Genomic DNA, 22724 nt, shown 5'->3' with positions numbered 1-22724 from the left:
TATTGGATAAAACCCATTTCCTTATTTCTTTCTGTTTGACTTTTGCCAAATGATAGTGGGTTTGCATTCCCTGAAAGTTTGCTTTCACAGGGAGGTAAGGACAGAAGAAAGGAAAGGGAACTAACATGATGTGACATCTGCTCTCGGGAAGCCAGGAGAGTGGCTTGGATTCACCGTCTCTAGTGCTCAGTATCCAAAGGGGACTGGTTCCAGGACATGCACACGCATACACACACTCACACACTCACACACTCACACACACACACACACACACACACACACACACACACACACACCCCGGATACCAAAATCCTCCATGTTAAACCCCTGCAGGTATGGAGGGCAGACTGTATCTCTCTCTGTACAACCTTAGGAGGTGGGCACCACGACCCCCATTTTAGAGATGTGATTGAGGCTCAGACAGATGAAGTGACTTGTGCCAAGTCACAGCGGATGGACCTGGTGAACCAAGATTGAGCCCAGTCCATCTGGCTTTTCCCACTGCGTGCTATGCCGGCGGCGGCTGGGGCAGGAGCCGGTGGGGGCTTCTCACAGCGGGGGTTCACCAAGCCAGTGTTTTTTCACAAAAAGACAGAGGTTCTGGCCTCTCAGGTAAGAGAGGAAGCGGTTCCTCACCTGCTGGAATTCGGAGGGTTCCGGAACCACATCTGCCTGCACCACTAGGTCCTGTGCTTCAGATTTCAGCACCGGCGCCGGACTTCTCCGAGTCAAGCGTTGTCCTCTCTAGGTGCCTTCAAGAACACACAGTCCCTGAAAGATGCCCCTGACCTCAGCTGGAGCGTTTGACGGAGCTGTTACAGAGGCTTACAGTTCAGGGGACGTCACCTCACCCTCTCACCTAAGAAGAGCCTGAGGTTCAAAAGCGGGTACTGACTTGGCCAAGGTCACACACACCACACGCAGCAGACCTGACCTCCCCTTCCCAGGCTGTCTTCGGGTCTCCACACACCTGCAGCAGGCAGACCGGAAAGCTCTGGGCCCTGCTGGGGATAAGGGGAGAGAGCAAAGCTTGAGGAAAGTTCTTTCTGCTTTGTGCCCTGTCCCAGCCGAGTGGCCCTGTTCTTGTCACAGGCCAGTGTCCTCCTCCTCTCACTCCTCAGGCAAACAGCAGTAGTGCTAGGCCTACCTGTAGTGTCTGCTTGTTTGTTTAAAGTCTCTGGCAGATAAGCCCTGGCCGGTTGGCTCAGTGATAGAGCGTCGGCCTGGTGTGCAGCAGTCCCGGGTTCGATTTCCAGCCAGGGCACACAGAAGAAGCGACCATCTGCTTCTCCACCCCTCCCCCTTTCCTTCCTCTCTGTCTCTTTCTTCCCCTCCCGCAGCCAAGGCTCCACTGGAGCAAAGTTGGCCCTGACGCTGAGGATGGCTCTATGGCCTCTGCCTCAGGTGCTAGAATGGCTCTGGTTGCAACAGAGCAACGCCCCAGATGGGCAGAGCATCGCCCCCTGGTGGGCATGCCGGGTGGATCCCGGTCGGGCGCATGTGGGAGTCTGTCTGACTGCCTCCCCATTTCCAACTTCAGAAAAAAAACAACAACCCATTAACATTAATAAAAATGTATATATATAAAAAAAGTTCTTTAAAGTCTCTGGCAGAGATATGCTGTCCCAAAGGGCGGGGAAACCAGTGTGGAGCTCACCCCCTGAGGGAGTGTCATTATCCCTATGGGCTTTGGCTGGGGATGTTCTGAAAAAGCCCCAATCCCCAATCCCCTTCCCTGCCTAGCCTCCAAGTCTCTGCCACCAGAGGAGCGGCTGGAGAACTGCGTGGGCCATCGGTACCCTCCAGACTGCCTGCCCCTCTCCTGCCTGTTCTCAATCCCTACTCCACTTAGCTGATGACTCAAGTGCCACCTCCTCCAGGAAGCCTTTCCCTACTCCCAGCAATTACATGCCCCCTTTAGAGAGTTTCTGTTTTCAGTTTATTTTTTGGTTCACCTCCACATAGGAAGCCCTTTCCACACTATTGAGGTCCCAGCCCAAAACAGGGCTCATGGACTGAGTTTAATACTTGCCCATGTAATACATGCCTCTTACCATCTCCCGCAGAAAGCTCCTCCGGACGCCCACTGCAGCCAGTTTGACTGCTCTGCCTCAGAGCCTTCCTCCCACTCTGTGCCTCTCTTCCATCTTTACCTTCTGGGATAACTCTGTGCACAGCTGTCTGCGTGCAGCAACTCTCCCAGGCAGGTACTTTCGCTCCTGTGTTACAGACCAGAGGAACTGTAGATCAGAAAGGTTGAGTAACTTGCTTGAGGTCACACAGTTAAAAAGTGGTAGAGCCAGGAGTACCACTTTGGTCCATTTGGATCCAATGCCCCTGCGCTTTCCACTGCCCTACTTAGGTGTCCCTGGATCTTCTATAATGTCAGCACAGTGCCTTGGTGCCTGGTAGGCTTGGAAAAGATTCAAAAGTTGGAATGAAGCTCAGCTCCCAGGCTGGGGCCAGGTTGGGAGGGAGAGTGTATCTTCAGGACCTTAGCTGCCACCTTGTACCGTCACCTTCTTCCCTGCTGAGAGATCCCTCCAAGACTGGGCAGGGGTGTGGACAGGAGCAGCCATGCAGGATGGGGGTCTGACTTTGAGGGTTAGCAAAGACAGGGCTATCAGGAAGTGGACACGCTCAGGGCTGTCAGAGAGAAGCCATCCAGGGAGACAGCCTGGTGTTAGGGAATTAAACTGAGGCCCAGGAAGGAGAGGCACACATGTGTCTGCTGGGGCAGGAGGTGGTGTGGGTAGGTGTCTTCCCCCAGACAGTGACCCTGGCCCCTTTCCTGTTTGTTCCCCATCCCGCTTCCTTCTTTTTTCCTGATTGGATTCTCGAGTTAACCTTTCTGGCTTCCTTTGCTCCCATCTTGTTACCAATTGGCATCCCTACCTGAGTCAAACCTCGAGATCCAGAGCCAGATGCAGGTATGAAGCTGGCACTGGAAAAGAGCTCCTTCTTCCTGGCTTTCACTCTGCTGCAAAGACCAAGTGAGAGAGAGAAAGACTGACCCACAACCAGAGAGAATTGAGAGGAACCAACCCAATTCTCTCTCCTTCAATTTAACTTGTTTTGTTTGTTTGTTTTTTAGGTAAAGAGAGAAAGAGAGAGAGAGAAAGGGATAGACAGAAAGGGAGAGAGATAAGCATCAACTCATAGTTGTGGCACTTTAGTTGTTCATTGCTTTTTCATATGTACCTTGACCGGGGGATCCAGCAGAGCCAGTGACCCCCTTGCTCAAGCCAGCGATCTCAAACCTAGGTGCTCAGCATCCCAGGCTGATGCTCTATCCACTGCACCACTGCCTGGTCAGGCCAATTCAACTCATTTGTATTTCTGCCCTTGCTGGGGATCAGATCTGTGTCCTAGGGGTCGGGAATTGAATGAGGGAGGCCTCTCTCCCATCACAGAGAAACCACTTGGAGAAATGTTTAGACAACAACAAAGGGGCCCTGTCCCTTTATCCACTGGCTTGGAGTTAACTGCCCATGCCCACACAGGCAGAGCTTCCCTGAATCAGAGGTGACAGGACCTCAGGACAAAGTACAGCTATTGTGCCTTGGGCCCGATCACTGCTTCCTTTGTTTGGGGCCACATCTGGCTCCCGGCCACTTTTCATGCTCTTCTCCACCACGCCCTTGCCCCTGTCTCCCTCTCCCCCTCACCTGGAACACCTCTGCCTCCCCCCTGTCTCCTTCTGAACTGCACAGAGCCTCATGCTGGGGCCTCCCCAGCTCTGTATGTGTTTGAGGTTGTCCCTCGAGGGGACCCAGCATGACCCCTGTTTGGGCAGCTCTCTTCTCCGTGCCCCATCCCACACCATGTTGTTGGATGGTCCTGGGTCCCTTTGTGCCCTTGGGTTCTCTGACGGGACAGTCTTCCCTGACATTCCCTGGCCTGAAGCCACTTACAGAGAGAGTATAGGTAGAATTAAATTTGTGGATTAAGTCAGGAAGAGAAGGTGCTATAGAGACAAGGTGTGGTCTTACGATCGCTGATTTGTATTCTTTGTTCCAGTTTTTGAAGACCCCGGTACACTGAACTTTCAGTGACAACGTGGTCATTGGCTGGGTCCATGATTTGAGTATTAATGTGAAAACTGGTGATACTGCATTGGGGGATGGCCCAACCAGAGCCAACCCCCCTCCTCTGAGTCACTACCAGGTTGTGTGTCTGAAATAGATGGTGGATTTCCCCCCACCCTGCACCGCCCAGTTGGTCAAGAGCGTGCAAAATCCCTCAGGCCAGTTTGCAATTCCGCTCCTCTCTTTCCTCTGCTTCCCTGGGCAGAGCTCACAGAGGAACCCTCAAACAGGTCATTGGAGCACCCATCCCTGAATGCCACCAAGAGGGAAGCGGAAGGGTTGGCTAGGTTGGCCACACCTCCTTGGAGCTCCTTCATTCTCTTCCTGACTTCAAGGTCCTGTATTAAGCCCTCCCCTTCAGGCCTCTCCAGGGGCTGAGGAAGGCTGAGATGAGAAGGATTATGGAAATGATGCTATTGGGAGGCTCTGTCCTGGGTGCTGCCCACCTCAGGGTAGGGATGCGGGACGGAGGCTCGGCCAAGGTTCCTCTTCCTCGTTCTCCAAAGGCGCGAGAGGTGGACCAGTTTGGGCGAGGAGAAAGTTTATCAGCTTACCTTTCATACCCATGCAGCAGCTTGAAGCATGGAGCCTAGGTGAGGAGGCCTGCCTGGGAGGGGGCCCTGAGCCAGCTAATAAATGTTTACTAAAAAGTAAACTATAAAAAGACCTTGTCCTTGCTGCTGGGAAGCCTGCCAGGTGGTGGAGACAGGACGGGAGGCATGAATGATGGAAAGGGCAGGGTAGGGTGGGGGAGCCAGCCCCTCTGCTCACAGGGCCTCAGGACACCATCCTGTGGAATTGGGGTACTAAAGGGGGAACAGCACTCCAAACAAACCACAGGATCATGTGCGGAGGTGGGGGGGGGGGGCTGGCTCATTTTCGTCAACTTGAGGGAAGTTGTTCATTCCCAGTCTCTTTCAGCCCAGCTTCCATCCTCAGCTCAAGCCTTGACAGAGGCTACGTCAGCTCTTGGCCAGGTCTGGCCAGACCTAGATAAATAACGAGACTGGTTGGTTCCTCTCTTCCCACAGGTAAAAGAGCCCCCTTTGTTCCCTAGGGGAGCCTGGGAGCTGTTGGGTTAAAGACCAATCAGGAATTTTTCCAGGCTGGTTCCTATATGCAAGGTTGGGATGGGGAGGGGGTTCTTGGGGAGCACTTAGGGAAGACATGGGGAGTTGGGATAGAGTGGAGCTTTGAAGGAAGGGAGCAGAGGATAGGGGAAGAGAGAGGAGAGAGGCCACCAACTGGGAGAAGTAGGCAAGGGATCCTGGGAGTCTGGGGGTGCCAAGGACAAGTCCCCAGTTCTGTTCAGAAGAGGAGCTCTGAGCCTGAGTTGGGTCTGATGGAAGCCTTGGCCCCCAGCCTGGTGGGAGCTCTGGGCAGCTGGCCCACAGACGTTCCTTAGTGCTGGTAAGTAGGTTTGAATCATCACTCAGGCCCTGGCCTCCGTCCGCCCCACCAGCCCCCTGGCCTTAGTTCCCTGGCAACATCTGGGTGGGGGGAGCAGAAACAAGGGCCTCTGTCTGCCCAGCTGCCTCTCCCTTTGGGCTCTGCCAGACTCCAGAGTGCATACGTGGTTTCCAACAGGTCCTGTTCCTTCTGAGCTACTGACTAACCCCAGAATTACACGCTTTCCGTTCTCAACCCCACAAACTTAGTGCCAAATACTTCTCCCCAGGGAAGCCTCCCTGGACACTTCCCAAAGGACCCCAGTCACCCCAGCCTGCTGGCTGCAGCTCATTGATGAGGGCTTCAGATGGGCACATTGTCCAGATGGATACACCGGGTCCCCTGTACCTGTTACTGGGCTCTCTGCACATGGGACCGTTCCAGTACAAAAAATGCCAGTCTCTGGGAGGTCAGAAATTAGGGGTATCAGGGATAATCCCCTTTCACCTTCATCCTGAAGCCCATTCCCTCTTGAGCCAGGGCTGGGGTTTGCAGACGTTAGTCACTAGGGGGCGCTCGGCCACCACAGGGAAGCTGTCTGAACTTGGTAGAGTGCGTGAGTGAGGACGCGTGATAGTGTTAGTGTGTGTGCGTGTGGGGAGGAGGAGCTGAGAGTGTTGAAGGCGGAGGGGAGGACAGGGGTCACCCCAGGATTCCATATCTGTGTTTTCCTATCCTCACTCGTTCCTGTCCGATCCACCCATCCTCAAGCCCCCACCAATATTCCCAGCAAAGGTGGAGAATAGCTTTCTAGTCCTGTTCGCACATAACCTCACTTTCCTGTTCCCTCCCAGCAAATACCGCGTGAGAGGCTCAGGGCAAAGGGGGGCGGGTGAGTAATTTTCAGGCAGAGAACCTTGATCGGGGTCGTGATTTCCCTAACCTGGGGTGTATGGGGTGCTTAGACTTCACTAGGGTTCCCCAGGCGAAGGCAGAGCCGAGGGGCCGAGCCCAACTCGGAGCGGCTGGAGTTCGAAGGGGTATGTCTCCGCCTCGGGGGCGTGCCAGAGGCGGGGTCGGGCCGCGGGGGCGGAGCCAGGCTTCTTTTTTAGGCGGCTGGTAGCTGTGAGAAGCGCAGAGGCTTGGGGCAGCCAGGCTGTGGGGAGGCCGCAGCGCGGGGGGCGAGTGGAGCCGGCGGCAGCGGCGCTCGGTCTGAAGACGCGGCGGCGAGACAGACGAACCAGCGGAGTCACCAGCCAGGGGTCTCCGCTCTGGAATTTGATATTCATTTATCCAGGGTTTACCCTCTTCCTTTTTTTCTTAAACATTTTAAAGAACCGTATTCTTTCCCGTTTTTAATTTATTTTTGCTTCCTATTCCCCGCTTAAATCGGGCCGATCGTTTGGGGAGATTGCTCTTTTACTCCCCCAAATCACTCTGGATTTTGGAAATCAGCAGAAAGAAGAAAGAGGTAGCAAGAGCTCCGAAGAGAAGTCGAGGAAGAGAGACCGGGTCAGAGAGCGCGCGCGGGCGAGCGTGCAACGAGAGGGACAGGGGGTAAAGTGAGTGACCTGCTTTTGGGGGTGACCGCCAGAGTGCAGCGTGAGCCCTCCCTCTCGGGATCCCGCATCAGAACAGCAGCGCTGACCGACAGACAGACAGACACCGCCCCCCGCCCCAGCGCCCACCTCCTGCGCGGCCGGCGGCCGACGGTGGACGCGGCTGCGAGCCGCGGGCAGGAGCCGGAGCCCGCGCTCGGAGGCGGGGTGGAGGGGGTCGGGGTTCGCGGCGTTGCACTGAAACTTTTCGTCCAACTTCTGGGCTGTTCTCGCTCCGGAGGAGCCGTGGTCCGCGCCGGGAGAGCCGAGCCGAGCGGAACCGGGAGAAGTGCTAGCTCGGGCCGGGAGGAGCCTCAGTCCGAGGAAGGGGAGGAGGAAGAAGAGAAGGAAGAAGAGAGGGGGCCGCGGTGGCGACTGGGCGCTCGGAAGCCGGGCTCATGGACGGGTGAGGCGTCTGTGTGCGCAGACAGTGTTCCAGCCGCGCGCGCGCCCCAGGCCCTGGCCCGGGCCTCGGCTGGGGAAGGAAGAGGAGCCCGCCTAGGCGACGTAGAGAGCGGGCCGCCCCGCAGTCCAAGCCGGAGAGGGAGCGCGAGCCGCGCCGGCCCCGGCCGGGCCTCCGAAACCATGAACTTTCTGCTCTCTTGGGTGCATTGGAGCCTTGCCTTGCTGCTCTACCTCCACCATGCCAAGGTAAGCGTCCGTACCCGCCTGGCGCGGCGGGCAGCTGCGAGCGCCTCTCCCGGCTGGCGACGTGCGTGCGAGCGCGCGCGTGGGGGTTCCGTGCCCCACGCGGGTCCTTGGGCACCGGGCGCGCGGCTTCCCCCTCTATCGTCGTACGTGTAGGGGGAGGGGGCGCGCGCTAGGTGGGAGGGCACCAGGATAGAGTCTCACCGCCCACGCGGGCCCTGCCCACCCACCAGTCACCGCACGTACGATCTGGGCCGACCAGCGGAGGGCGGGAGCCGCTGGAGGAGGCCGAGGGGGCTGGGCTTGCGCTGCTGCCGGCTGCTGAAGTTTGCTCCCGGCCGCTGGTCCCCGATGAACTGGAAGTCCGGGCAGCGGGGGCGGGAGCCGGAGCCCAGCGGGGGGGGGGGGGGGCTTGTGCTCGGACCTTGGACCGAAGGAGGTCTGAGAGCGTGGAGGGGGCAGGGCGCAGGCGCGGGAGGGGGCTTGCTGTCACTGCCGCACGATATCTTCGGCCCTCTCCCCGAGTTTAGGAAAAGTTTTGGGGTGGATTGCTGCGGAGACCCCCCCCCCCCCCCACGGCTCCGCCGGGCCACCTGTGCGGCGCCACCCCCACCCGTCCCCGCTCGCGTCCCGCTCGGTGCCCGCCCTCCCCCGCCCGGCAGGGCGCGCGCGGCGCGGAGCCGATTACATCAGCCCGGGCCTGGCCGGCCGCGTGTTCCCGGAGCTGCCGCGGCCGGAGCGGGGAGTCCCGGGCGGCTAGCAGCGCCCCTCCCCCCGCCGGCCCTCGGCGGGAAGGTGACCTCTCGAGGTAGCCCCAGCGGGAGGACCTGGAGAGCCACCCTGTCCCTTCTGGCCGTCCCCAGCCCCTAACCTCTCCTGTGCTAGGAGGAATTTCCTGACGCCCCTTCCCCGTTTCCTCCCTAGCATGGAGAGAAGCCCCTGCCCACCCCTTTATTTTTTATTCTCCTTTGCTGAGAAGACCCATCTAACCTCTCTTCAGCCCTGGAATCCAGGGGAAGGATGATCTCTGTCAGAGGTCAGGGTGCCAGGGCCCACCCTGGTGCTTTGTCGAGACTACCTAAGGTCCGGACTTGGTGACAGTCAGCTTCCCTCCCTTCCCCCACACTTCGAGTGAGCTGCGCTTTAGCTTTTATGAGGGTGGGTCAAGGGAGGGTTTAAAGAGTGTGGACACCCTGCTTTACACTGTTTGGGAAAATGGTTTGAAATTTGCTGTGACATAGGCAGTGTGGGACCAGCTCTCCCTGAACCTTTGGAAGTAGCTCCTGCCAGCCTTGCAAACACACTTTGTCCTAGTGAAATGAGACGTTGGAGCAGGAGCAGGTGGTTTTTTGGAACTTTGAACTTGCCCACCCAACTTGATTCTCAAAGCCACCTAAGAGGTCATTTTTCCATCCCCTTCTTAGACCTTCCCTCAGCCTGAGTCCCTTTGGAGGAAGACAGAGGGAAGGAAATGGGCTGGGGTCCCCCAGACCCTGGCACAAAGGCCTTGGCTCCAGGCCTCCAAGTAGGGGGAAGGGGGAGGAGTGGCGGACTGGCCACAGTGTGACCTTCAGAGGCCCCCAGAGAAGGGCACCTGGCCCCTCCCCGCACAGAACCGCTCCTCCCTGAGCCTCGGAGTGGGTGTGAAGGTTCTGTCCCCTTTCCTAGTTGGGGCCCAGGAGGAGTGGAGGGCATAGGGAGAATGTGGGCAGAGGGAAGCCAGGGTGTTCTCCCGGGAACGGGGAGACTGGGAGGGGGGGGCCCTGAGGGAGCTGTAGTTGGAGTCTATGCAGCTGGGAGTCTGGAAACTGTTATCTGACCTTGGCCCTGGGGGCAAGGCTGGGGGGAACTGGGGTGCACTGGAGGTGTGTGAGAAGGAGAGAGAACCAGACAGACTGTGAGACTCCCTCTCAGAGGGGCTGCAGTTCTGTTCAGGACCTGCTCTGAAAAGGGGCTGATGGGGTGGGTAGTTGGTGAGAATTGGAGACCCTCTGGAAGGACTGGGAGAAACGACTGCCCAGTGCTGTCATGTCCACATGGCTGGGCTTGTTGACCTTCATAGCTTCTGGGGAGGGGAAGAATGATCTGTTGGGGGTGGTGCAGGATGGGGGAGGCCTCAGGCCCAGGTAGTGCAGAGGGCCCCCTAGGGGCTGGACAGTGCTAAGGCACAAAAGGCTTCCCTGGTTGCATTTGAGGAAGGTGCCCAGGTGAGAGGAACTTGGGGACCCCCTCTGTCTGGGAGGGAGGAGGAACCAGGGAGCAAGGTAGGAGTGCTAAACCGGAGGTGTTGGAGATATATTCGGGCCCTGGTGAGATTTGTGCATGGGGAGAAATGGGGCTCCCCTCCGCCAGGGCTTTCTCCCAGGTTTGACCCTCCAGGCCACCTGTGGGTTTGCTGAATATTCCTGAAGACAGGAGTCTGGATGGGGGAGGGTGGTTGGTGCCCTTCGGTCCTCTGCACCCCCTCCCTTCCCAGCACCAGCTCACCCTGGTATTTGTCATGTCAGCAGGAGAAGGTCACCATGTTGTTTTTCTTGCCCCCAGTCCTTCCTTCCTGTCTCAGTCCCAATTTGTCCTATTTGACCTTACTACTTACCTGTGGCTTTGGACCAGGGAGTCAGGGGGGCTGAGAGGATTCGCTTCCCTTAGCTCAACAATGGGCCGGTGAGAACGCGAGAGCGAACTGTGGGGAAGGGGTGGGGAGCTGGACATTCTGGTGTTTTCCTACTGCAGTTTGAGCCTCCCACCCTCCAGTGTGTGGTCAGTCTTTCTCTTCTTTGGCTTCACAATTGGAGCAGCCCAGGGGCGATGGGTGGGCTCTGTGCTGTGGGGAGCCCCTGGTGGTGCCCAGTTCTACTCAGGAGCCTTGGAGAAGCCAGAGGCTGTGGGCTGGGAGGGCCAGGAGGGGGAAGCAGGGGCAGGGTGGCTGGGCCTGTGTCCCCCTGCCCTGTGATCATGTCTCACTCTTTTGTTTTGTTCTCAGTGGTCCCAGGCTGCGCCCATGGCGGAAGGAGAACAGAAAACTCACCAAGGTGAGTCTTTCTCTTGGATGGAGTCCCCTGACTCCTCAGGGGTTGGGTGGGAAGTCCTGGTTCCTTCTTTTGTGGTTTGTGATGGGGGGGAGGGGGGTGTCGTGAAAGGAGAAGATTAACCCTTCATTCTGAAGGACTCTCCCTTTCCTCTTCAGGCCTCTGCTAGGGGTAGGACTTGTGGCCTTTTTCTTCTGCTCTTTCCAGTCAAGTTTTCTTTGGAGAGGGAGCTTTGAACACAGACCAGGACGACAGACAATGTTCAAGGATCCCAGATGTCTGTCTGTCTTCCCCTGCCCTCCAGGGAGGATGAATATTCCCCTGTCACTTCTAACCCAGCCTGTCCCACCTGTGGGGCCTGTGTGGAGGCGGCTGTCACCCTAGCCGTCCAGAGAACTGGCTGTGTATGAGCTGGAGGTACAGAGGGCCCATCCTCATGGGACCCCTACCTGTCTGTATTCCCTCGGGGTGAAGAGAGAAAGCGCTAAGCCTCCCCTGCCCTCGGGGTGAAGCAGGATCGGGTGCTGTGAACTTCCCTCCTGGTCCAGCAGGGGGCTGGCTGTAGCTCTAGCGCCCAGCCCCACCCTGCCCAAGCCCAGCCAGCCAGCCTTTTGTTCCAGGAGGTTTGGCGTAGGGAGCCTCCCATTCCTCTAGGGATGTTCAGGTTGTCCCCACCACTGAAGGGAGCTTCTGATCCAGCCTGAGGGAGGCGGGCCCGATGCTGCTCCCCCAGTTTCCCACCTCTGGGGAGGGAGGTCCCTGGGGTCCTCCTCTAGTCGAGTTCCCCTGACTTGAATCAGGTAGGTGCAGGGTAGGGGCCAAGGGCTATGTTTGCACTCCCGGGCTCTGGTGATGCCCAGCCGGTTCTGCCTCCTTCCTGGCCCAGGAACCCTTTCCTTGGCCCAGGGCCTGGCTTCCTGGCCGCCCCAAGGCCTGTGCCACTGACAGGCTACCTGCTCCCAGCGGTCCCTGTGGCCTGGGAGAGGCAAGACAAATGGTCTTTGTCTGTTGGGGAAAAGGTGTCTTCGAGAAATAAGGAAAAGCACGGAAGCCTGATGTTGGCGTGTACGTACGTGTGTCCACACCCTGTGCAAAAACAGGACAGCTTTCTTTGGAGACAATGGCTCGGGTGCTAAGGGTGCTGGTGAAGCTGCCCCCTTTCTGACCCATAGGCCTTAGGGATCGCAGGAAGCTTTTCCAAGGAATTCTCAGCCAGGGTCTTTTTACCCTCAGCTGTCAGCTGCCATGGCCCAGGCCAGACTCTTCTGCTAGCTTGTCCTGCATGGGACCTGTGGCCCTGAAACCCGGGCCTCTTTCCTGTCCCCAACCATGAGAAAGTGTCAGGTCAAGACTTCTCGATTAGTCATCTTCTTCAGCTCCTTTGTCTTGTTTAGACTCTTTATGACCGCGCTTTACCCTAACCGTTTTGAGATGGAGAATTCTGTGCCCATTGCCTGGATTGGGGAAGTGGACATCGGGCAAGGCCTGGGTCTGGCTTGCAGGCCCTTACTGTTGTCCTTTCTGTCTTCACACCTGTGGCCTCCCCCTACCCACTCCCCTCGCCACTTGCCAAGTTCTCCTCCACCCACCTATGGTGTGGGCAGCTCCCAGGCCCCTCCTCCTCTGCCCCTCTGGGGGGGAGGCTCCAAATTTTCTGTAACCTACCTGGGCTGAGAAAAGGGGGCTGGACCCCACATTTCACCCTCTGTTTTGGTTTCTCTAAAGATCAGCCCAGCCCACTTACTTAGAGGCGCAGAGAGGGAGGGGCTGGCTGAAGTCACACCAAGCCCTGCTGCAGCCCTGCCTCCTGCTGCCTGGGTGCTGCTCTTCCCTCCTGGGTCTGTGTCGGGGAAACTTACTTCAGGGGCCGATCGCTGTGTGTGTGTGTGTGGGGGGGTGGGGGGGTGGGGCACGGTAGGGAGTGGCAGGCTGGGCCACAATTTGGAGTAGTCATTCCAGAGTCCTGAGTTTATTTATTCTCAAGGGCCCGCCCCTGTGGCCCAGAATTACCCCTTCATGCTTCGATGCACTCCAGGCCCCGCCGCCAGCCTGGGAAGCTGTCTCTGCCCTGGTCTCCCTCCAGATCGGCTTCTAGAAGTGCTTCGAGGCTGCAGGAGCAGCACCGCTTTTTTCCATGATGCAAGCAGTTTGCCCTCTTGGGCGGGGTTATCGGCGGCTGGCAGAGCCTGCACAGTGTGCCCGCCCACTGCCACCTGCTAATTCCGGGCAGCCTCAGCCCTGTGCTGGTGCCCACGGCCTCTCAACCTGCGTCCGGGGAGGGGTCTGACAGTGGCAAGGTGCTCCTGGCAACTCCTCCTTGGTTTTCACGTGGCGTGGGCTAGGGAAGGCTTTGATGACTGAGCTGATATTAACTCTCCCAGTAATTAGCGGTGTGTCCTTGGGGCAAGTTACCCAGCCTCTCTGAGCCTCCAGTTCCACATTTGTTCAAATGGAGGTTCTAGTAGAGGATTGTTTGAGAGGACAAGTGTGGTCTACTGCCCACAGTGCCCAGCATGTTAGTAAGTGCTCATTGCGTGATGGTTGGTAGGTCCGTAGGGTGGGTATAGCAGCGGCTGTGGGTAGGTTGTATGGACATGGAGAGGTTAGCTAAGCTGATTATTTCTTTTGCTCACAGGATGCTCAGAGCACCCCCAGCGGGTGTACTCCTGCTCAGACTGCCCTCTGGCATCAGGGTTGACCCAGGAATTGGCTGTCGTAGTGAGGCAGGGGGATCAGATATGGCAGGCCATCTCTCTGGGATCCTGACAGCATCCTGTGATCTTTGGCATAAGAACAGGCCTTCGTCAGTGTTGATTTAGAAAGCTTAGGGAAGGACTTCAACCACAACTGGAGGGACTGAAATTAGACTTATGGAAGGACTGGCCTGATAGGGGGGTCCCTCTCACAGAAACCCCACGGAGTGGCCTTCCAAAGCTCGCTGGAGATAGGGGTTGGCCATCTTTTGTGTGACCTGCTGGGCTCACGTGTCACCCCCTCCTGCGCAGTGGTGAAGTTCATGGACGTCTACCAGCGCAGCTACTGCCGTCCCATCGAGACCCTGGTGGACATCTTCCAGGAGTACCCCGATGAGATCGAGTACATCTTCAAGCCATCGTGTGTGCCCCTGATGCGGTGCGGGGGCTGCTGCACTGACGAGAGCCTGGAGTGTGTCCCCACCGAGGAGTTCAACATCACCATGCAGGTGGGTCCTGGGCGGAGTGGGCGCAGGGGCGTTGGAGAGGGCAGCCAGGCTCGCCCTGTCCGGCCCCTGCCGCTGAGTCGGTCAGAGGAGGTGTGTGTGTGTGTGTGGGGGGGGGCGGGTATTGCCTCTTTGGGGAAAAAGATGTCTGTATTTCCTAGTCCAGGTCCCCAGCAAGCCCCAGCCACCTTTCTTGCTCCCTGACCTTTGTCCCCTGGGTTCAGGAGGTGGGTGACACCTGTGACAGTAGCCTGTCACACCCTCCCTCCCTCTTGGGTGCTGTTTGGGAATCCGGATGAACATGGTTTGGGGAGAGTGTCAAAGCCAGTTGTCTGGTGCTGCCTGCTGACAGTCCCTGTCAGCCTGGATAGGGTGCGAGGGAGGCGCTCTGAGACCCCGGGGCGAGGGGCCCTTGCGTTGCTACCAGGGGTCAGGGTGAAGCCTAGGGTGATGAGAGGAGGGAGGGATGGGGAGTGGTGAGAACTTCGGACCTGAATTCCCAGCCTGGCCAACCCTTGCAGCCATGTCTACCCTCAAGAGGAGCAGGGGCTCCTTGAGGTCAGCAGGGTTGGGGGAGATGGGGTGAGCCTGAGGCTCTTCCTGGTAGAGCCACCGGGCCCCCTACCTCCGCCACCCATCCCTGCTCTGTAGAGCCTCTTGGTGCTGAGTGGCAGGAGCCACAGGGGTATTCCCATCTGGGTATGGCTGGCTGGGTCACTAACCTCTGTGATATGCTTCCTTCTCTAGATTATGCGGATCAGAATTCACAAAGTCCAGCACATAGGAGAGATGAGCTTTCTACAGCACAGTAAATGTGAATGCAGGTGAGGATGGAGTCGCGGCTCGTCTGTCCGGCAGATGGCCGCCTGCCCTCTGTCGGGGTTAAGCACTTTCCACTTGGTAGCTTGTTTCCATCTTCCAACTGTGTAACCTCTGGGCATTTCCATTTGCCTTTAGAGTGCCTTGGTTTCCACATCTGTAAAATGGGCACCATACTAGTATATCCCTTCTAGCATTGTTATAAGAACTAAGTGAGTTGCATGTAAAGAGATTAAAACCGTGTCAATGTATCATAAATATCATGTTCAGTCTTGTTTTTTGGTATCAGTATTGTTGTGACCACCATCATCACTTACCATCACCGTCTGAACGCCCTCTCTGCTTTGTTCTTTTCTCTTTCTCTGCCCTCTGCAGACCAAAGAAAGACAGAGCGAGGCAAGAAAAGTAAGTAGCCATGACTGTCGTTCTCCTTCTCCTCGCCTGGTTTCCTTGGTTTGGGGCTCTTGGCTTCTTCTGTCAGATGGGGTCTGATGGCTTCACCGGGCCTGGGAGTTGGTCTCATGAGAACACACGGGGGTGGCAGTGGGGGGTGGGGGGCAAACTCGAGGGTTATCGCTCGAGACTTAGTGACAAAGCCCAGCCTGGAGCCTGGCGCTCCCGTTGGGAGAGGTGCTGTGCTTCCGCGCGTCTTGGCCCTCCCTGGCCGGGACTCGTGCTTTCGGTGTGTTGAGGGGCAGTGTGGACGCTGGCTCCCGGCTGGCTCTAGAGGGGGAGTGGGTGGCGGCGAGGCCGGCTCCTGGGCGCCAGAGGACGCGGCCTGTGTGGTGGCTGCTGCATTGGCTTGGGGCCGGCTGGGCGCTCTCTGGGTGCACGCCCTCCTACAGGAGCGAAGCAGGCCGGAGACAACCAGCCCTTTTGGCCAGGGAGAGAGAGGCGACTAAATGTGGGTCATTTTCTGAGGGCGAGAGCAAGGTCAGGGGGCAGTGAGCCTCCAGGCAGGCCGAGCCGCTGGCCTGGAGGTGAGTCTGCAGGAGGAGAGAGCGAGCAAGCGAGCGGGGCCACCTGTGCTCTTCCCTCCCCCCGCCCCACCCTCCCACCCAACTGCCCATGTTTTCCGAGAGCATGGAGGCCCTTAGGCCTCAACCCTTTGCCCCTCTTCCCTGAGTCCCCAACTTCCAGGATTGCTGTGGCTCCGAGGGAGAGAGAGGAAGAAGGAGAATACACCTGTGTGTGTGAGAGAGAAAGAGACCTTCCTCCTTCTAGCACTTTCTCCCAACAGGAGGGGACGGATCCCCCTCTCTGTGGTCCCTTTCCCCTTTCTTCCCCTGTGGCATATACTCTAGGGGCCTCTCCTGGGTCTGGCAAGTGAGGAAGATGCTGTTTCCCTCGATGGGGACAAGCTTCCGCCTGCCCCTCCTGCCCAATCCCCAAATGCCTGCTTTGCCCACGGGGAGAGTGGCGGCTCGCCCCGAGCTCGAGCTCGGACGGGAGCCTGGTGAGATGGCGTAGCAGGCTTTGACAGGCTGGGGAGCGCTTCCCTGCCCAGTGACGCACAGGCCTCTGCTCCCCAGCCCCCACCCCACCCCCCTGCCAGCCGGCCTGGGGCTCTGAGGACACCTAGCCCCAGCCCTCCGCCCAGGTGAGGCCTTGGTTCTGTGCTGGCCGCGGGTGGAGCTGCTCCCCCACATCACAGAGGCAGGGCCCCCGGAGGGACCCTTTTACTGTTGCACTTGGAAATGAAGACAGAAAGTGCCTGAGCACAGCCAGCATCGCTCCCCCAATCAAATCAAGTCTCTGACCACCTCCCCAAATTCCGGCCGGCGTTTCATAGCCCCCCTGACCTTCAGGGTCAGACTTGTACAGGCTTGCTGGGCCAAGAGCCTGTCTCTGGTGCTTTGCCCCCCTGCCTGGGACTAGGAGCCACCATGAGCATGGAGTTTTATTGGGGCCTGGGCCCTTCACCCAGCCTCTGTTTTCTACCCAAAACCTTGCATGGGGCTGGGCTTGCCACCCCAGGGTGGCCGAAGGGACAGGAGGAGCCACCCAGTGCCTGCCGTCCTGACCTGACCCGCCCCGCCCCACCCCGACCTGACCTGACCCGAGTGTGCGTGCAAGCTCTTTCCTGGAGCCTGCCTGCCTCCCGTCCCCTGAGCGGCCCCTGCGTGTCCTGTCCCCTGCCTCCTCACTGCTTCTTTTCTTCTCCTCTGCCCTTCCTCCTCTCTGGCTCTGTTTTTTTATTTTCCAGAAAATCAGTTCGAGGAAAGGGAAAGGGGCAAAAAAGAAAGCGCAAGAAATCCCGGTATAAATCCTGGAACTTGTACGTGGTGCCGCTGCTGTCTCCTTCTCTGGAGCCTCCCCAGGGGCCCCGATCTAACTCCTGCTCATAAGGACCCCTTAACCCTCCTCTCCCGCTCCCTCCCTCCCTGGCTCTTACCCTCCCTCCCCTCTGCCCCAGTCTCTTTCTCACTCTCATTCCACTAATTGGCACCAATGGGTAGATTTGGTGGTGGCATTGCTGGTCCAAGGTTGGGGGGTGGGGTGGGTGGGCAGAGTGGGCCTGGAGGAATCAGGGAGGGGGCTCTGGCTTGGCTGGGCACTGCCTTTCTCTCACCCACTGGGCACTGCTAGCGGGCCCATGTTGGCATGGGTGCTGGGCACTGGTGCCTGCTCGCCCAACTGGTTTCCACTGCTCTAGGCTTCTGTGTTCGTCTGGAAGCGGAGGGTGGTGAGGAGGGCAGACGTGGTGTGAGGAATGGGCTGTAATGACATGAGGTAGCTGCTTGTTGGCTGAAGGAGAGGTTGGGTGGGGTCGAGCACCACCTGGCACCCCCTCTCATGGACTTGGAGCTTCTGAGGGGGACCCCCCTCATTCCAGCCCAGCACATGGTACCCAGAGAAGCCTCCCTGTAGGACAGCTGCTTCCTCTGGATTGGAGACTGTGGTCAGCCTTGCTTTGGGCCCGTTGACTGCCAGTGGCCCGGCCTGTGGACACTGGTTCTGGGCTCAGCCTGTTGTCACACCTTATTTTAGCCCACCTTTGCTGGCGGGGCCTGGGCACGAGCCCTCACGTAGGAGAAGGTGGCCCCGATTGCTGTCCCCAGGTGTGCTGTTGTGAGGGCAGCAGCCGCTGGGGCCCTGGGGCCTGAGACTCGCACTGGTCCCTGTGGGACGACACTGCCCTTCCCGCAGCCCTCTCCTTGCACTCTCTGCCCCTCTGTGTCCGCCTCCTCCTGTGGGCAGGCTTCCTAGCCAGTGCTGCCTCTTGCCACCGCGCTCTCTGTCTTCCACTGTAGCTCTCGGACCCTTCCAGGGCCTGGAAGGGTGTGGGGCCCATGAGCCGGGTGGGGGCCCTGCTGCACACATGTCAGGGGGTGTTGCATGTGTTTTTTTTCTCTCTCTCTGCTGACGCTCTAGCTTAGATGTCTTTCCTTTTGCCTTTTTGCAGTCCCTGTGGGCCTTGCTCAGAGCGGAGAAAGCATTTGTTTGTACAAGATCCGCAGACGTGTAAATGTTCCTGCAAAAACACAGACTCGCGTTGCAAGGCGAGGCAGCTTGAGTTAAACGAACGTACTTGCAGGTTGGTTCCCAGAGCGAGTCAGAGAGGTGCTTCACACAAAGATGGAGAGAGAGAGAGAAAGAGAGAGAGAGAGAGAGAGAGCGCGCGAGAGAGCGGGTACCCGAGAGGGGCCGGCTGCTTGCTTGGCTTCTAGCTGCCTGCCTGGTGACTACTACTACCTTCTTGCCTCGCGAAGCCCCTGCGGTGGTGGCAGGCGCTGGCCCGGCCCGGCAGGGCCCCTGCTGAGGTTCCCCTGGTTGCCTGAGTGGGTAGACTGGTGTGGCTTATGTGATGGTGTGGACGCAAGCTGAGTGTTGTGTCCCGTGGTCCTGCTCGTGGTGGCTGCTGGTGGTGGCTGCTGGTCCTGACGTTGTGATGACCACTTTTGCTATTGAGGCCCCTTCCTGGTGCGGAGGACGCCGCTGTCTGTAAACCGCAAACACTGTCTTGGGGGCCACCCCCTTTCCAGTCTGCACCTCTAGGCTTCCCTAGGCTCCCCACCCCTCCCGTGTCTCTCCACAGGGGGCAGGCCCGAGTCCCTCCTCACACAGGGCTCTGCAGGGCATGGCCGAGTGTTGGGTTAGGGTGGGTAGGAGATTTAACACCTGGGGACAAAGGATTTTTTTAGTACTCCAGTCATCACAGTATGAACCCTTAACAGCCCATGCATCCCACGTGCCCCCAGGATGGGTAGAGGGAGGGAAGATGCCTCCTTTCCTAACAGACTAGGAACTGGCTCCTCACACCTGGGCCTGGGTTTGACTCATCTGTGTGGGTCCCCCAACAAGGCATCTCTACCTCTGTTCCTTGTCCACCGTGGGGACCAAGGAGGTGTCATGTGTGTGAGTGAACACATGCGCACGTTCAGGGGGTGAGGTCAGGAGCACAGGGCCTTGACAGGTGGCTGGCACTCTTGATGCCTCACCTGGCGTTTATATCAGTCCGGCCTGAGCTCAGGCAGGGAGCCCTCTGGGCCAGTGGAAGCCTCACCCAGGGAGGGGGGCTTTTAGGGGGATTCCCCAGGCAGCGCCAGGTACCCCCTGGCTCATCCAGATGCTTCATTAACAGAGTCTGTGGAGTGTGGCTACCTCGTCCTCGACCCCCCCCCCCATTCCTGTGGCCTGTGGATGTTCAGGGGACACTGGGGACCAAGTCTTGGGGGTGTTGCCGTGGGTGCTCTGTCTGTCTGGGCAGTGTTTGTGATGGGGCTCAGCCTAACTCCAGGAATGGACAAGGGGTCTCCACACCCCCTGGGGGCCTTCAGGGCAGCATAGGGACTGCAGAGAGCGTGGGATGGGGATGTTTGAAGTTACCCCAGCTTCCAGAGACCTTCCCAGCCCTTGGCCTGGCTGTACAGGGCAATTCAGTACCCCACCTAGAGGCTTAGGATCCTCATTCTCAGATCTCAGAAGGGCAGGGCCTGCTCCGACCCCTCCTCACACTGGGAGAGGGGGGGGGGTCGTAAAAGACAAACAGCCCGGGGCAGGGGCAAGACGGAGAGAGTTCCTGGAGTCCCCTTTGCTTCAGTGTGAGTAGTCCAGCCACCCATCGTCTCTCCCCCACCCTAAGTTAAACAGCATACTAGAAAGAAGGGGCCACCGGTCCCCCGGGCCTGCCGTTGCCTGTGAGCTCCCGAAAGATGAGGCCTGTAGCCGAGGCCAGGAGGGAGAGCGTGGCAAAGGGAGCTGTGTCCCCCACATTCCTGAGGTCCCAGACCTTGCCGGCTCTCCCTCCCTTGGGAGCCAGGGTTTCTCGGGGCCAGCATCTCCCCTCGGCTGGCTGTCCCCTGCTGGGCCTCTGCACGGCCCTTTCCCTCGCTCACACCGCTCTCTCCTTTTTCTCCCCCCAAACCAGCCCCATGAGTCTGAGCTCAAACACCTCCTTCTGTGGGGACCCTTTCTTGATTAATATGGTCCAACTCTGGTCATCCATTAAGCTCTTAAATGTCAAGTAGGAACTGTTCTTTAGTATATGTGTTTTTGTTGCTTGTGATGAGATGTTTCCGTGTCACTGTTTTGTCTCAACTAGACTGTAAGCTTCAGAGGGCAAAGAGGGAGCCCTGGGCACAGCTGCTGCTCACAGGGGCCCCCTCCGCCGGGGGCTGGCCCTCGCCCTCGCCCTGGGGCTCCCCGAGGCAGGACCATGTCTTCACTGTCTTCTCCGTGGCCAGGAAGGGAGGCTGCCCGCCTCACCGCCAGCTCCCGTCACCTGGCCCTAACCCCCGGCCTCTGTTTTCCGTTCTCCGCAGATGTGACAAGCCGAGGCGGTGAGCCGGGCTGGAGGAAGGAACCTCCCTCAGGGTTTCGGGAACCAGACCTCTCACCAGGAAAGATGGATACAGAATGACTGAGACAGAAACCATGCCGCTGCCACCACACCACCGTCACCATCGACAGAACAATCCTTAATCCAGAAACCTGAAATGAAGGAAGAGGAGACTGCGCAGAGCACTTTGGGTCCGGAGGGCGAGACTCCGGCGGAAGCATTCCCGGGCGGGTGACCAAGCACGGTCCCTCTTGGAATTGGATCGCCATTTTATTTTTCTTGCTGCTAAATCACCGAGCCCGGTAGAGAGTTTTATTTCTGGGATTCCTGTAGACACACCCACCCACATACATATGTTTATATATATATATATATATTATATATATAAAAATAAATATATATATTTTATATATATAAAATATATATATTCTTTTTTTTTTTTAAATTAACATTGCTAATGTTATTGGTGTCTTCACTGGATGTATTTGACTGCTGTGGACTTGAGCGGGGAGGAGAAGGTCCCCACCCAGATCCCGACAAGGAAGAAGACGGGAAGAGAGTCTCGGGCGCGGCCTTCTTTGTCCTTCTTCTTCGGGAGGCCAGGGCCCCCTCCCCTGCCTGGGAACATGCAAGGCCAGGGCATGGGGGCACATCTGGCCTGCTTCTGGGAACACTGACAAACCCAGCCCTGGTTCCGAGCCTCTGCCCCAAATCAGACGGACAGAAAGACAGACGACAGGTGTGGGGAGGACGACGCTGGCTCTGACCAGGATTTGGGGAGCCTCAGGACCCTGCTGTGCTTTTGGGGATCCCCTCCATGTGCTGCACGTGCCTGTTGCCCCCAGGGGCACTGCCTGGAAGATTCGGGAGCCTGGGCAGCCTTCACCTACTCTCACCTGCCTCTGAGATGATGCCCAGCAGGCCACCGACAGAGGTCTTGGCACAGAGAAGAGAGAGACGTTCATTGGTGGAAGAAGAGCAGCCCAGTGACAGCGTGTCGTCTGCGGGAAGGGCCTCTGGCCCCCGGCCGTGTCCCTGCTCCCCTTCCCGGGCGCAGCCCGGGGCCTGAGGTCCTCAGACCATTGAAACCACTAGTTCTGTCCCCCAGGAGACCTGGCTCTGTGTGTGAGTGGTTAGCCCTCCTCCGCCCCCCCACCCGACCCTTCCTGCGGCACAGAGAGACAGGGCAGGATCCACGTGCCCACCCTAGAGGCAGAGAAAAGAGAAAAGTGTTTTATATACGGTACTTATTTAATATCTCTTTTTAATTAGAAATTAAAACAGTTAATTTAATTAAAGAGTAGGGTTTTTTCAGTATTCTTGGTTAATATTTAATTTGAACTATTTATGAGATGTATCCCTCTCTCGCTCTCTCTCGCTCTCTCTTATTTGTATTGGTCTTTGTGTATAAGATTCATGTTTCCAATCTCTCTTCCCGGATCGGTGACAGTCACTAGCTTGTCCTGAACCGATATTTAATTTTGCTAACACTCGGCTCTGCCCTACCCTTTCCCCTGGCTCCCCACCACACATTCCTTTGAAATAAGGTTTCAATATACATCTACATACTATATATATATTTGGCAACTTGTGTTTGTATATATATATATATGTTTATGTATATATGTGATTCTGATAAAATAGACATTGCTATTCTGTTTTTTTATATGTAAAAACAAAACAAGAAAAAATAGAGAATTCTACATACTAAATCTCTCTCCTTTTTTAATTTTAATATTTGTTATCATTTATTTATTGGTGCTACTGTTTATCCATAATAATTGTGGGGGAAAAGATATTAACATCACATCTTTGTCCCTAGTGCAGTTTTTCGAGATATTCCGTAGTACATATTTATTTTTAAACAGCAACAAAGAAATACAGATATATCTTAAAAAAAAAAAAAAAGCATTTTGTATTAAAGAATTTAATTCTGACCTCAAAGCTCCTCCTGGTTTCTCCTTCTCCATTGAATCTTTGTTCCAGACTTCCTCCTGCCCCCTCTCCCTCCTCCCTTGGGGCACATGGCATTTATCTTAGGCCTGGGGAAGGGGTCCCAGGTGTGTGTGTAAAATACGGGGCCGCCTACCTCATTATGCTGGGGGCCAGAGTCCTTCGGTTCTGTCTGGACTGGTCCTGGGGAACCTGTCCAACCTCTGCCATGATATGGCC

General features: G+C 57.2%; 1 protein-coding gene across 1 annotated transcript in view; it reads left to right on the top strand.

Moving 5' to 3' along the window:
* The window catches only part of VEGFA (vascular endothelial growth factor A), a 51825-nt gene extending 29341 nt beyond the window's left edge, over positions 1–22484 (top strand). The window contains exons 4-14 of the mRNA XM_066360305.1: positions 1744–1795; positions 6332–6341; positions 6443–6517; positions 6953–7726; positions 10707–10755; positions 13758–13954; positions 14699–14775; positions 15146–15175; positions 16977–17048; positions 18177–18308; positions 20536–22484. Coding sequence (XP_066216402.1) covers positions 1744–1795; positions 6332–6341; positions 6443–6517; positions 6953–7726; positions 10707–10755; positions 13758–13954; positions 14699–14775; positions 15146–15175; positions 16977–17048; positions 18177–18308; positions 20536–20557 — 1490 coding nt within the window. The 3' untranslated portion in view covers positions 20558–22484. The remainder of the gene's footprint in view (positions 1–1743; positions 1796–6331; positions 6342–6442; positions 6518–6952; positions 7727–10706; positions 10756–13757; positions 13955–14698; positions 14776–15145; positions 15176–16976; positions 17049–18176; positions 18309–20535) is intronic.
* The last annotated feature ends 240 nt before the right edge of the window (positions 22485–22724 follow it).

Source organism: Saccopteryx leptura, chromosome 1 (assembly GCF_036850995.1).
Source record: "Saccopteryx leptura isolate mSacLep1 chromosome 1, mSacLep1_pri_phased_curated, whole genome shotgun sequence".
NCBI lineage: Eukaryota > Metazoa > Chordata > Mammalia > Chiroptera > Emballonuridae > Saccopteryx > Saccopteryx leptura.
Note: the sequence above shows the minus strand (reverse complement) of the source record. Positions and strands in the feature narration are given on the sequence as shown.